At 47.4% G+C, this 13,740-nt stretch overlaps 1 protein-coding gene across 5 annotated transcripts in view; it reads right to left on the reverse strand.

The window, feature by feature from the left end:
* The window catches only part of LOC137325098 (mucolipin-2-like), a 102,628-nt gene that overhangs the window by 18,755 nt on the left and 70,133 nt on the right, over nt 1-13,740 (reverse strand). For all 5 annotated transcript variants that reach the window (XR_010963814.1, XM_067989818.1, XM_067989817.1 and 2 more), the window contains 2 exons: nt 13,026-13,148; nt 6,213-6,419 (listed from right to left, as the gene is read on the reverse strand). Coding sequence is in view for 4 of the 5 variants with exons in the window: in XM_067989818.1 (XP_067845919.1) it covers nt 6,213-6,419; nt 13,026-13,148 (330 nt within the window). In the remaining variant the exon portion in view is untranslated. The remainder of the gene's footprint in view (nt 1-6,212; nt 6,420-13,025; nt 13,149-13,740) is intronic.

The raw sequence follows: 13,740 nt of genomic DNA on the forward strand, positions 1-13,740 counted from the left end.
TCCAGCTAGTCCCACTCCCCCGCCCTTTCCCCGTAGCCCTGAAAATGTTTTCCTTTCAAGTACTTATCCAGTTCCCTTTTGAAGGCCATGATTGAATCTGTCTCCACCACCCCCTCGGGCAGTGCATTCCAGATCATAACCACTCGCTGTGTAAAAAAGTTTTTCCTCATGTCACCTTTGGTTTCTTTGCCAATCACCTTAAATCTCTGTCCTCTGGTTCTTGACCCTTCCACCAATGGGAACAGTTTCTCTCTATCTACTCTGTCTAGACCCTTCATGATTTTGAACACCTCTATCAAATCTCCTCTCAACCTTCTATGTTCCAAGGAGAACAACCCCAGCTTCTCCAGTCTATGCACGTAACTAAAGTCCCTCATCCCTGGAATCATTCTAGTAAATCTCTCTGCACCCTCTCTAAAGCCTTCACATCTTTTCTAAAGTGCGGTGCCCAAAACTAGACACAATACTCCAGTTGTGGCCGAACCAGTGTTTTATCATGGTTCATCATTCCTTACTTTTGTACTGTATGCCTCTATTTATAAAGCCCAGGATCTCATATGCTTTTTTAAACGCTCTCTCAACCTGCCCTGCCACATTCAATGATTTGTGCTCATATATCCCCAGATCTCTCTGTTCCTCCACCTTTTTAGAGTTGTGCCCTCTAGTTTATATTGCCTCTCCTCGTTTTTCCTACTGAAATGTATCACTTCACATTTTTCTGCTTTAAATTTCATCTGCCACGTGTCTGTCCATGCCACCAGCCTGTCTATATCCTCTTGAAATCTATCTGCAAACTTTGAAATTATACCCTCTATACCCAAGTCCAGGTCATTAATATATATCAAAAAGAGTAGTGGTCCTAATACTGACCTCTGGGGAACACCACTGTAAACTTCCCTCCAGTCTGGAAACCAACCGTACGCTTCTACTCTCTGCTTTCTGTCTCCTCACCAATTTTGTATCCACACTGCAACTGTCACGTTAATCTCCTGGGCTTTAGTTTGACTAACAAGTCTATTATGTGATACTTTATCAGACGCCTTTTGAAAGTCCATATACACAACATCAACCGCACTACCCTCATCAACCCTCTCTGTTACTTCAAACAACTCAATCAAGTTAGTCAAACACAATTTTCCTTTAACAAATCCGTGCTGACTTTCATTTGTTAGCCCTTACTTTTCTAAGTGCCAATTAATTTTGTCCTGAATTATTGTCTCTAAAAGATTCCCCCCACCGACGTTAGGCTGACTGGCCTGTAATTGCCGGGTTTATCCTGCTCCCCTTTTTTTGAACAGGGCTTGTTCAGGCCTTGACATCCTTCCTAAAGTGTGGTGCCCAGAATTGAACACAATACTCCAGCTGAGGCCTAACCAGTGTTTTATTAAGGTTTCGCACAACTTCCTTGCTTTTGTACTCTATGCCTCTATTAATAAAGCCCAGGATAGCATATGCTTTTTCAACAGCCTTCTCAACTTGTCCTGCCACCTTCAAAGATTTGTGTATGTAGACTTGAATCTTAAATTGATAACCAGGGAACAGGGACTTCAATTTTGCGGAGAGACTGGAGGAACCGGGGTTTTTCTCCTTAGAGCAGAGAAGGTCAAGGGGAGATTTACTAGAATGGTACCAGAGATGAGGGACTTCAGTTATGTGGAGAGACTGGAGAAGCTGGGATTGTTCTCCTTAGAGAAGAGAAGGTTAAGGGGAGATTTGATGGTGGTACTCAAAATTTTGAAGGGTTTTGATAGAGTAAATAAGGAGAATCAGTTTCTACTGGCAGGAGGGTCGGTAACCAGAGGACACAGATTTAAGATAATCTGCAAAAGAACCAAAGAGGAGATGAGGAGAAACTATTTTTATGCAGCGAGTTGTTATGATCTGGAATGCACTGCCTGAAAGGATGGAGGAAACAGATTCAATAGTAACTTTCAAAAGGGAATTGGATAAATACTTGAAGGGGAATAATCTGCAAGGCTTTGGGGAAAGAGCAGGGGAGTGGGACTAATTGAATAGCTCTTTCAAAGAACCGGCACAGGCACGATGGGCCGAATGGCCTCCTTCTCTGCTGTATGATTCTATGATCAACTCAAGATAATAAGATGGCAATTTGGGGCAGCTGAGCGCTGAACAGAGTCATTCGCCTCATCTATGAATTTTGACAACTAAAATTGGGTGATGCGTTGAGGTGGAGGGGGAGAGGGGGGTGGCGGGTGTGCAGGACTAGGGCTCCTCTCATGGCTCAATAAGGCAGTGCGCACCTGAGCTATCCAGTCCAGGAGGACCTCAGCTTTGATACTTGGACTGTACTGAGTTCGATAATTTAAGTAATTTATAAATAGGGGCATTGAATACAAAAAGAAGGAAGTTACGTTAAACCTTTACAAATCACTGGTTAGGCCTCAGCTGGAGTATTGGGTACAATTCTGGGCAACACACTTTAGGAAGGATGTCAAGGCCTTGGAGAGGGTGCAGAGGAGATTTACCAGGAGGATACCAGGGATGAGGGACTTCAGTCATGTGGAGAGACTGGAGAAGCTGGGATTGTTCTCCTTGGAGCAGAGAAGGTTAAAGGGAGACCTAATAGAGGTATTCAAAATAATGAGGAGTTTTGATAGAGCAAGTAGGAAGAAACTTTCCTCTGGCAAGTGGGTCAGTGACCAGAGGTCACAGATGTAAAATAATTGGCAAAAGAACTAGAGAGGAAACGAGGGAAAAATTTTTCACACCGAGGGTTGTTAAGATCTGGAACGCACTACCTGAAAGGGTGGGGAAGAAGATTCCATAGGAACTTTCAAAAGGCAATTGGACATGTACTTGAAGAGGATTGATTTGCAGGGTTATGGGGAAAAAGCTGGGGAGTGGGACTAAATTGGATAGCTCTTTCAAAGAGGCAGCACAGGCACGATGGGCCAAATGGCCTCCTTCTGTGATGTATGATTCTATGAGTCGTGGTGCTGGGGAGGATTTTCTTTTATTATTCGTTCATGGGATGTGGGCGTTGCTGGCGAGGCCGGCATTTATTGCCCATCCCTAATTGCCCTTGAGAAGGTGGTGGTGAGCCGCCTTCTTGAACCGCTGCAGTCCGTGTGGTGAAGGTTCTCCCACAGTGCTGTTAGGAAGGGAGTTCCAGGATTTTGACCCAGCGACAATGAAGGAACGGCGATATATTTCCAAGTCGGGATGGGGTGTGACTTGGAGGGGAACGTGCAGGTGGTGTTGTCCCCATGTGCCTGCTGCTCTTGTCCTTCTAGGTGGTAGAGGTCGCGGGCTTGGGAGGTGCTGTCGAAGAAGCCTTGGCGAGTTGCTGCAGTGCATCTTGTGGATGGTACACACTGCAGCCACGGTGCGCCGGTGGTGAAGGGAGTGAATGTTTAGGGTGGTGGATGGGGTGCCAATCAAGCGGGCTGCTTTGTCCTGGATGTTTTCAAGCTTCTTGAGTGTTGTTGGAGCTGCACTCATCCAGGCAAGTGGAGAGTATTCCATCACACTCCTGACTTGTGCCTTGTAGATGGTGGAAAGGCTTTGGGGAGTCAGGAGGTGAGTCACTCTCCGCAGAATACCCAGCCTCTGACCTGCTCATATAGTCACAGTATTTATGTGGCTGGTCCAGTTAAGTTTCTGGTCAATGGTGACCCCCAGGATGTTGATGGTGGGGGATTCGGCGATGGTAATGCCGTTGAATGTCAAGGGGAGGTGGTTAGACTCTTGTTGGAGATGGTCATTGCCTGGCACTTGTCTGGCGCGAATGTTACTTGCCGCTTATCAGCCCAAGCCTGGATGTTGTCCAGGTCTTGCTGCATGCGGGCACGGACTGCTTCATTATCTGAGGGGTTGCGAGTGGAACTGAACACTGTGCAATCATCAGCGAACATCCCCATTTCTGACCTTATGATGGAGGGAAGGTCATTGATGAAGCAGCTGAGGATTCTGCACCTGGCCTCAACAGTACTGAGATATAATGGCCAGGTTTCCTATTCCTGGTCAGGGATCCCCTTCTGGAAGTTTACGTGTTCTATTGGATGTAAGATGAGGACAGGACTGGGGTTTGACTGTGCTGAGTGCCCCCATGAGGTCAATTAGTAGGCAGACTATCTCCATTATGGCCGGTAGGTAAAGAATGGATGTTTGTGTGAGGTACCAAGGGGGCTACGTGTTGAACTGTACTCCAGCAAGTCCAATACCTTCGGGAGGAGGAGAAGGGGATGATATGGGGAGGGGAGAGGAGCGATGAAGGGGGATGGGGAAAGAGAGGAGGGATAGTGTGTCTGGAGGGGAAGGAGAGCGTTGCAGAAGTGGGAAAAGAAACCATTGCAGGTGATTCTCTGGCTACGACTGGATAGATAAGAATGGAACCAGGTGAGCGCAGTCCCACCCAGCTGGACTACGGAGGAGAGGCATTGGAGGAGGATGGTGTGGTCAACTTTGTCAAAGGCTGCAGACAGGTCGAGAAGGATGAGAAGGGATAGTTCACCACGGTCACAGTCACATAGGATGTCATTTGTGGCTTTGGTAAGGGCCGTTTCAGTACTGTGGCAGGGGCGGAAACCTGATTGGAAGGATTCAAACATGGAGTTGAGGGAAAGATGGGCATGGATTTGGGAGGCGACAACACGTTCAAGGACTTTGGAGACGAACAGGAGGTTGGAGATGGGGGCGGTAGTTTGCAAGGACAGAGGGATCGAGGGTGGGTTTTTTGAGGGGCGTGATGACGGCAGATTTGAAGGGGAGGGGGACACTACCTGAAGAGAGAGGACCTTTAACATTATCAGCTAACATGGGGGCTAGGAAGGGAAGTTGGGTGGTCAGCAGTTTGGTGGGAATAGGGTCGAAGGAGCAGGAGGTGAGTCTCATGGTCAAGGTGAGCTCGGAGAGATGAGAGGTGATAGGAGAGAAACTAAAGAAAGGTGCGAGTTTAGGGCTAGGGCAGGGGGGCACCGTAGGAGAAGTTTGGCTCGTTGGGCTAGGGGAAGGGAGGAAAGCAGAATGGATGGTCTCAGTCTTAGTGACAAAGAAGTCCATGAGCTCCTCGTAGTTGTTGTTGGAGGTGAGGGTGGAAGGGGCAAGGGAGAGGGGTTTAAAAAGATGGTTTTTAGTGGAGAAGAGAAGCCGGGGATTATCTTTGCATTCCAGGATAGTCCTGGAATAGTGAGCAGCTTTGGCAGAGAGCAGGACCCGATAGTGCTTTATGTGGTCCAGCCAGATTTGGCAATGAATCTCTAAATCAGTTGTCCACCATAAACGTTCAAGTCCACGTCCCTTGCACTTAAAGGGGGCGGAGACGAGGGCCGTACCAGGGGGAACGACCAGGGTGAGAGAGAGTGGGGATGGGCATCAAAGGTGGAGACGAGTTTGTGATTGAGCACCTTCAGATATACAAAATGACAGAGGTGGGGGGAGGAGAGTCACAGCAGAACCCGTTCCTGTCCTCATCAGACTCCCTTTCCAGCAGGGATCACCAACAGTGGGAATCATGGACATTTCCCCTTTCTTAGCCCAGTATAGACCCTCTTTCTCAGCACATTAGGGTATTGAACCCAGGACCTTCTTGTCTGCATAGTTCATTTAGATACTGGCTTTACCAACATAGGACGGCTTACCCTGGACTACTCTGATGCAACACTCAGGGTAAGGGTTGCCAACCCTCCAAGATTGCCCTGGGGTTTGCAGGAATTGAAGATTAATCTCCAGGACACTGCTGCGAGCAATACCCGGGGAAAATAAAAATCATAGGGGCATTAAAAAAAATTGTGTGTTTTATTCACTTTCTTTGAACAATTTTGTTTATTAGTTATAAAAATATTGGGACGGGAACGGGGGGGCTGTTTGACAGTCAAGTATCATCCAATCGGGTAACAAAGAGTCTGTTCACATTCCGATTGGTGCAGGAAGGCGGGACGGGGCCATGTCAGTCGACCAATGGTGGGAGTGTGGGGGCGGGACAGCTGGAGGACATGCGGAGAAACCTCCTGGAATACCTCCAAACCGGAGTTGGCAACCCTAAACTCGATAGTTCGACTGATAAAATAAGGTCTGCTTGGTTAGAAAGTCGGCTACCCTCTTGACTAAGGAACGGAACAGGTAAGACCCATGGGGCTCTGGTGAATGAGAGATAGAGAGAGAGATAGAGAGGGGACAAGCCAATTGTAAAAAGGGCCAAAGAAGTTAAAAGAAGCATTTTCCGTTTTTAAAAACTATTTTGGAACACTTACCTTAATAGTTTCATAAGTGTCAGTGATGAGGGCAATAAAGAGGCTCAGGACCATGTAAATGAAGAGACTGATGAAGGTGTACAGGTAGACCCTGCTGAACAGCCAGAGCAGGTTACTTTTCTCTTGTATTGCTGCGAACGTTGCAAACATATCATCGCCGTTGATCAGAGAAAAAAGACATTCAGCAACAGCACTTAAGTTTTCAAACTGAAAAAAAAAAACAAAACAGGACAATTTCAACAAAATTCACCCCGTCTATTAATCTCGATGCGTGACTCTCTGAATGTAGCAGACGCACTAGCCTGCTCTCTGATTGGTGCATGCTAACCATACGACACAATTGGTCACATGCTTGGCAGAGACCAATAATTGAGTTACATCACAGCGTTAATTACAGCACAGAAACAGGCCATTCGGCCCAACTGGTCCATGCCGGTGTTTATGCTCCACACCAGCCTCCTCCCACCTTACTCCATCTAACAATATCCTTCTATTTGACAAGGTGCCACATCAAAGGCTACTACACAAAATAAGAGCTCACGGTGTAGGGCATAACATATTAGCATGGATAAAGGATTGGTTAGCTAATGGGTCATTTTCAGGTTGGCAAGATGTAACGAGTGGAGTGCCACAGGGATCAGTGCTTGGGCCTCAACTATTTACAATCTATATCAATGACTTGGATGAAGGGACCGCATGTATGGTTGCTAAATTTTCTGATGACACAAAGGTAGGTAGGAAAGTAAGTTGTGAAGAGGACATAAGGAGTCTGCAAAGGGATATAGATAGGTTAAGTGAGTGGACAAAAATTTGGCAGATGGAGTATAATGTGGGAAAATGTGAACTTGTCCACTTTGGCAGGAGGAATAGAAAAGCAGATATTATTTAAATGGAGAGAGATTGCAGAACTCTGAGCTACAGAGGGATCTGGGTGTCCTAATACATGAATCACAAAAAGTTAGTATGCAGGGACAGCAAGTGATTAGGAAGGCAAATGGAATGTTGCCATTTATTGCAAGGGGAATGGAATATAAAAGTAGAGATGTTTTGCTACAGTTGTACAGGGCATTGGTGAGACCACATCTAGAATACTGTGTGCAGTTTTGGTCTCCTTATTTAAGAAAAGACATAATTGCTTTGGCAGTGGTTCAGAGAAGGTTCACTCGACTGATTCCTGGAATGAGGGTATTATCTTATGAGGAAAGGTTGGACAAGTTGGGCCTGTATACACTGGAGTTTAGAAGAATGAGAGGTGACCTTACTGAAACATATAAGATCCTGAGGGGACTTGAAGGGTGAGATGCTGAGGGGATGTTTCCCCTTGTGGGAGACTAGAACTAGGGGCCACAGTTTAAAAATAAGGGGTCTCCCATTTAAGACGGAAATGAGGAGAATTTTTTTTCTCTCAGAGGGTCGTGAGTCTGTGGAACTCCCTTCCACAGTGAGCGGTGGAGGCAGGGTCATTGAATATTTTTAAGGCTGAGTTAGATAGATTCCTGATTAACAAGGGAGTTCAAAGGTTATAGTAGGTAGACGGGAAAGTAGGGCAGAGCAGGCTCGAGGGGCCAAATGGCCGACTCCTGCTCTTAATTTGTATGTTTGTATTCCTTTCTCCCTCATGTGTTGATCTAACTTCCCCTGAAATGCATCTATGCTATTTGCCTCAACTACTCCTTGTGGTAGTGTGTTCCACATTCTAACCACTCTCTGGGTAAAGAAGTTTCTCCTGAATTCCCTATTGGATTTAGGTCAGAGTATCACACTTCACAATAAACCACCAAGCTGCCGCACCAATTGAAAGCTCCAATTAAAATAACTCAAGTTACAAATTAAGGGAGACTAGGGAATGGGGATCGGGGTGGGGGTTAGGGAGAGAGAGGGAGAGTAGGGAATAGGGGGTCGGGATAGGGACCGGGAAAGAGAGGGAGACTAGGGAATAGGGGGTCGGGAAAGAGAGGGAGACTAGGGAATAGGGGTCACGAAAGGGAGGGAGACTAGGAAATGGGGGGATCAGGGTGGGGGCTGGGAAAGAGAGGGAGACTAGGGAATAGGGGTCAGGATGGGGGCTCGGGAGAGAGAGGGAGACTAGGGAATGGGGGGGTCAGGAAAGAGAGGCAGACTAGGGAATAGGGGTCACGAAAGGGAGGGAGACTAGGGAATGGGAGGGTCTGGATGGGGGCTGGGAAAGAGAGGGAGACTAGGGAATGGGGGTCAGGAAAGAGAGGGGGACTAGGGAATAGGGGTCAGGATGGGGGCTCGGGAGAGAGAGGGAGACTAGGGAATGGGGGGTTGAGATGGGGCCAGGAAAGAGAGGGAGACTAGGGAATGGGGTCGGGAAAAAGAGGAAGACTAGGGAATAGGAGTCAGGAAAGGGAGGGAGACTAGGAAATGGAGGTCAGGAAAGAGAGGGGGACTAGGGAATGGGGGTCGGGATGGGGGCTGGGAAAGAGAGGGAGACTAGGGAATAGGGGTCATGAAAGGGAAGGAGACTAGGGAATGTGGGTCGGGATAGGTGCTCTAGAAAGAGAGGGAGGCTAGGGAATGGGGGTCGTGATGGGGGTTAGAGAGAGAGAGAGAGACTAGGGAATAGGGGTTGGGAAAGGGAGGGAGACTAGGGAATGTGGGTCAGGAAAGAGAGGGAGACTAGGGAATGAGGGTCATGGAAGGGAGGGAGACTAGGGAATGGGGTCGGGATTGGGGTTAGGGAGAGAGAGAGACTAGGGAATGGGGGTCGGGATGTGGGTTAGGGAAAGAGGGAGAGACTAGGAAATGGGGGATCGGGATGGGGGCTGGGAAAGAGATGGAGACTAGGGAATAGGGGTCGGGTGATTGGGGCTCTGGCGGGGGGGGGGAGATGGGAACTGGGGATGCATTGGGGGTGATTAGGATGGGCAGTGGGGGAAGAGAGGACTGGGGAATGGGGTGGGTGTGGGGCTCAGCACTTCCTGCAGAGCCGGGAGCAGCAACGTGGTGAGTGGGAGTGGTGCTGAGAGAGGAGCAGTCAGTAAAGGGGTGAGTGAAACCCGGGCACCTTACTGCGAGTAAATGGTGAAGGATTGTTTCCATTGGTGGGCGAATGGGGAACCAGCGGACAGTCCCCATTTCTCTAGTCTCTCTCTCTATCCCGAGCCCCCATTTCTCTAGTCTCTCTCTCTATCCCGAGCCCCCATTTCTCTAGTCTCTCTCTCTATCCCGAGCCCCCATTTCTCTAGTCTCTCTCTCTATCCCGAGCCCCCATTTCTCTAGTCTCTCTCTCTATCCCGAGCCCCCATTTCTCTAGTCTCTCTCTCTATCCCGAGTCCCCATTGCCAGTCCCCATTTCTCTAGAATCTCTCTCTATCCTGAGCCCCCATCCCCATTTATCCAATTCCCTTTTGAAAGTTATTATTGAATCTGCTTCCACCGCCCTTTCAGGCAGTGTATTCCAGATCATCACAACTCACTGCGTAAAAAAAAATTTCCTCATGTCGCCTCTGGCTCTTTTGCCGATCAACTTAAATCTGTGTCCTCTGGTTACCGACCCTTCTGGCAGTGGAAATAGTTTCTCCTTATTTACTCTGTCAAAACCATTTATGATTTTGAACACTTCTATCAAATCTCCTCTTAACCTTCTCTGCTTTAAGGTGAACAATCCCAGTTTCTCCAATCTATCCATGTAACCGAAGTCCCCCATCCCTGGTACCATTCTAGTAAATCTCCTCTGCATCCTCTCTAAGGCCTTCACATCCTTCCTAAAGTGTGGTGCCCAGAATTGAAGACAATAATCCAGCTGAGGCCGTAACTTTATAAAGGTTTCACTTCCTTTGTTTTGTACTCTATGCCTGTATAAATAAAGCCCAGGATCCCATATGCTTTTTAACAGCCTTCTCAACATGTCCTGCCACCTTCAATGATTTGTTTATGTGAACCCCCAGGTCTCTCTGTTCCTGCATCCCCTTTAAAATTATACCATTGGTTTATATTGCCTCTCCTCATTCTTCCTCCCAAAATGAATCACTTCACACTTCACTGTGTTAAATTTCATCTGCCATGTGTCTGCCCATTTAGACCAGTCTGTCTATGTCCTCCTGAAGTCTGTTACTATCCTCCTCACTGTTCACTGCATTTTCGGGTTTCGTGTCATCTGCAAACTTTGAAATTGTACCCTCTATACGCAAGTCCAGGTCATTAATATATATCAGAAAGATATATTGATGCAATATATGTCCTTGAGCAATGCCACAAGATGTCAGCTTAAATTCCTTCCCCCAAATCCATTAGTAAACCTTACAACACACCGTCCATGGTCTTATTTCTGGCTGGATTTCTTTGACTTGTTCTTATTTAAATAGTGAGTAGTTGATGACATTGAAGGAATTGGTCTCTCAACTCGTCAAAGACTTTCTCTGTGATGTCACCCCTCCCCTCCCCTTCCCCCTCTCCCCTCGCCTCCCCTCCCCCCCCCCCCCCCGATCATTTATCTCATTTACTGTTTATGGGATCTTGCTGTGTGAAAATTGGCAGTGACTACAATTCGAAAGTATCTCACTGACTGTGAAGCGCTCAGGGACGTCTTGAGGACGTGAAAGGCGCTACACAAATGCAAGCTCTTTCTTCTCCCAAAACTGTCTTTAAATACAAAACAACAGCAAAGTCTATTTTATATTCAAACAAGGTAGGTACAAAATATCTCCAAACTGTTTTAAAAAAGTGTAAATTTTTCTCTTAATGGCAGTTATTAGTGGGAGCCCTGTTGCTGTTCTACTCTAGGCTTCATTTCCTGTAACAACACTGCCCTCTATTGGAAATTGTAAACAATTTTACAACACCAAGTTATAGTCCAACAATTTTATTTGAAAATCACAAGCTTTCGGAGGCTTCCTCCTTCCTCAGGTGAATGTGGAAATGAAATCCTCGAACCTTTCGCATTTATAAATCACAGAACAATGCCTGGTGATTACTGATAGTCTTTCCAACTGCCCGTTGCCAAGGCAATCAAAGTGTTCAGACAGAGAGGTGTTACCTACAGGGCCACCGAATGTACAAACAACCAAAAAAAAACAGAGAGAGAGAGAGAGGCAGAAACATGGAAACATCCGGAAGGAAGAGAAAGACAGCAAATGACCCGTTATATTAAAAACAGATAACTTTTGTTCGCTGGTGGCGTTACGTGTAGCGTGACATGAACTATTGGAAAGCCACATCATTCTCTCTTAGCATTATGGAATAAATACAATCATAGAATGATACAGCATGGAAGGAGGCCATTCGGCCCATTGTGCCTGTGCCAGCTCTTTGAAAGAACTGTCCAATTAGTCCCATTCCCCTGCTCTTTCCCCATCGTCTTGCAAATTTCTCCCCTTCAAGTGTTTATCCATTTCCCTTTTGAAAGTTACTATTGAATCTGCTTCCAACGCCCTTTCAGGCAGTGCATTCCAGATCATCACAACTCACTGCATGAATAAAATTCATCCTCATCTCCTCCCTGGTTCTTTTGCCAATCACTTTAAATCTGTGTCCTCTGGTTACCGACCCTTCTGACACTGGAAACAGTTTCTCCTTATTTACTCCATAAAAACCCAGGGTCGGGATGGGGGCTGGGAAAGAGAGGGAGACTAGGGAATGGGGGGTCGGGATGGTGGCCAGGAAATAGATGGAGACAAAGGAATGGGGGCCGGGAAAGAGAGGGAGACAAAGGAATGGGGGCCGGGAAAGAAAGGGAGACTAGGGAATGGGGGCCGGGATGGTGGCCAGGAAAGAGAGGGAGACTAGGGAATGGGGGTTGGGAAAGAGAGGGAGACAAGGGAATGGGGGATCGGGATGGGGGTTAGAGAGAGCGAGAGAGACTAGGGAATGGGGGTCGGGATGGGGGTTAGAGAGAGAGAGAGACTAGGGAATGGGGGTCGGGATGGGTTAGAGAGAGAGGGAGACTAGGGAATGGGGGTCGGGATGGTGGCCAGGAAAGAGAGGGAGACTAGGGAATGGGGGTCAGGTGATTGGGGCTCTGTCGGGGGGAAGAGATGGGAACTGGGGATGCATTGGGGGTGATTAGGTTTGGGCAGTGGGGAAAGAGAGGACTGGGGAATGAGGTGGGTGTGGGGCTCAGCACTTCCTGCAGAGCCGGGAGCAGCAACATGGTAAGTGGGAGCGGTGCTGAGAGAGGAGCAGTCAGTAAAGGGGTGAGTGAAACCCGGGCACCTTACTGCGAGTAAATGGTGAAGGATTGTTTCCATTGGTGGGCGAATGGGGAACCAGCGGACAGTCCCCATTTCTCTAGTCTCTCTCTCTATCCCGAGCCCCCATTTCTCTAGAATCTCTTTCTATCCCGAGCCCCCATTGCCAGTCCCCATTTCTCTAGAATCTCTCTCTATCCTGAGCCCCCCATCCCCATATATCCAATTCCCTTTTGAAAGTTACTATTGAATCTGCTTCCACCGCCCTTTCAGGCAGTGCATTCCAGATCATTACAACTCACTGCGTAAAAATTGTTTCCTCATGTCGCCTCTGGTTCTTTTGCCAATCACCATAAATCTGTGTCCTCTGGTTACCGACCCTTCTGCCACTGGAAAGAGTTTCTCCTTATTTACTCCATCAAAACTCTTCACCGTTTTGAACACCTCTATCACATCTCCTCTTAACCATTTCTGCTCTAAGGAGAACAATCCCAGCTTCTCCAATCTCCTGACACTTGCAGTAACCAGGTGGCCTGGTGAAACATTCCGTTGTTCAGTCAAGGAAACGAAACCAGGACATTCTGGAAATATGCAGGAGCTCGCTCGGCCTCTGAAAAGGTAATGAAGGAACTGATTTGAATTAATTGTCGGCAGCGATTACCTTGGAGTGATAAGGTCCCAAAACGATCCACCCGCAGAACATGTAGCCCAGGTAAATCATGCCTGCACAGCAGCAAAAGCGTAAGACTTTTGGAAAAGCTGCTTGCATCGTTAAAATAAGCACCTGTGTGAAGAGTAAAGCAGCATTAATGGAGGATTCGTTCCATCGCCGGGAAGAGATTTTGGCAAAGTCAACTTCGGGGATCGAGTGTCTGCTTGTTCCCGTTTGCCCAATCCGGGTGGAATCGGCCGACCCAGCGCAAAAGATCGGTGGGGGGGTGGTTTTAAACATAAGTGAGTTACGCCATTTAGGCTTTCGGTTTTACCACGATCTTTTACACTGCTCTAAGATTCAATTCGCCCAAATCAGGCCCCGCCCACAAAACTGGCCACGCCCCCCCCCCCCCCCCCCCCAGATGGAAGTTACGAGTTTCCGTCGATTGCGCTGGTTCGGGAAGAGTCTTCAAATTCTGCTCATTCTCTTAGGAGCACAGGTGGGTTTTAAAAGTTGTTTCATATCAAAAAATATTTAATTTACTAAAAAACTGGCGAGTGTACACCAATGAAACTGTTAAATGGTTCAGTATAGCTTTTAAAGTCATTTTCAGTGATTTTAAACCAGGTTACTCACAGGAGGAGGACGGGACACCCTTATTAAAAATGCTTATTGTTTCTGATAAACCCATTTCCAGCTGTATTAATAAAACTGCACCAGA

The sequence above is a fragment of the Heptranchias perlo genome, chromosome 9 (assembly GCF_035084215.1).
Source record: "Heptranchias perlo isolate sHepPer1 chromosome 9, sHepPer1.hap1, whole genome shotgun sequence".
Lineage (NCBI taxonomy): Eukaryota > Metazoa > Chordata > Chondrichthyes > Hexanchiformes > Hexanchidae > Heptranchias > Heptranchias perlo.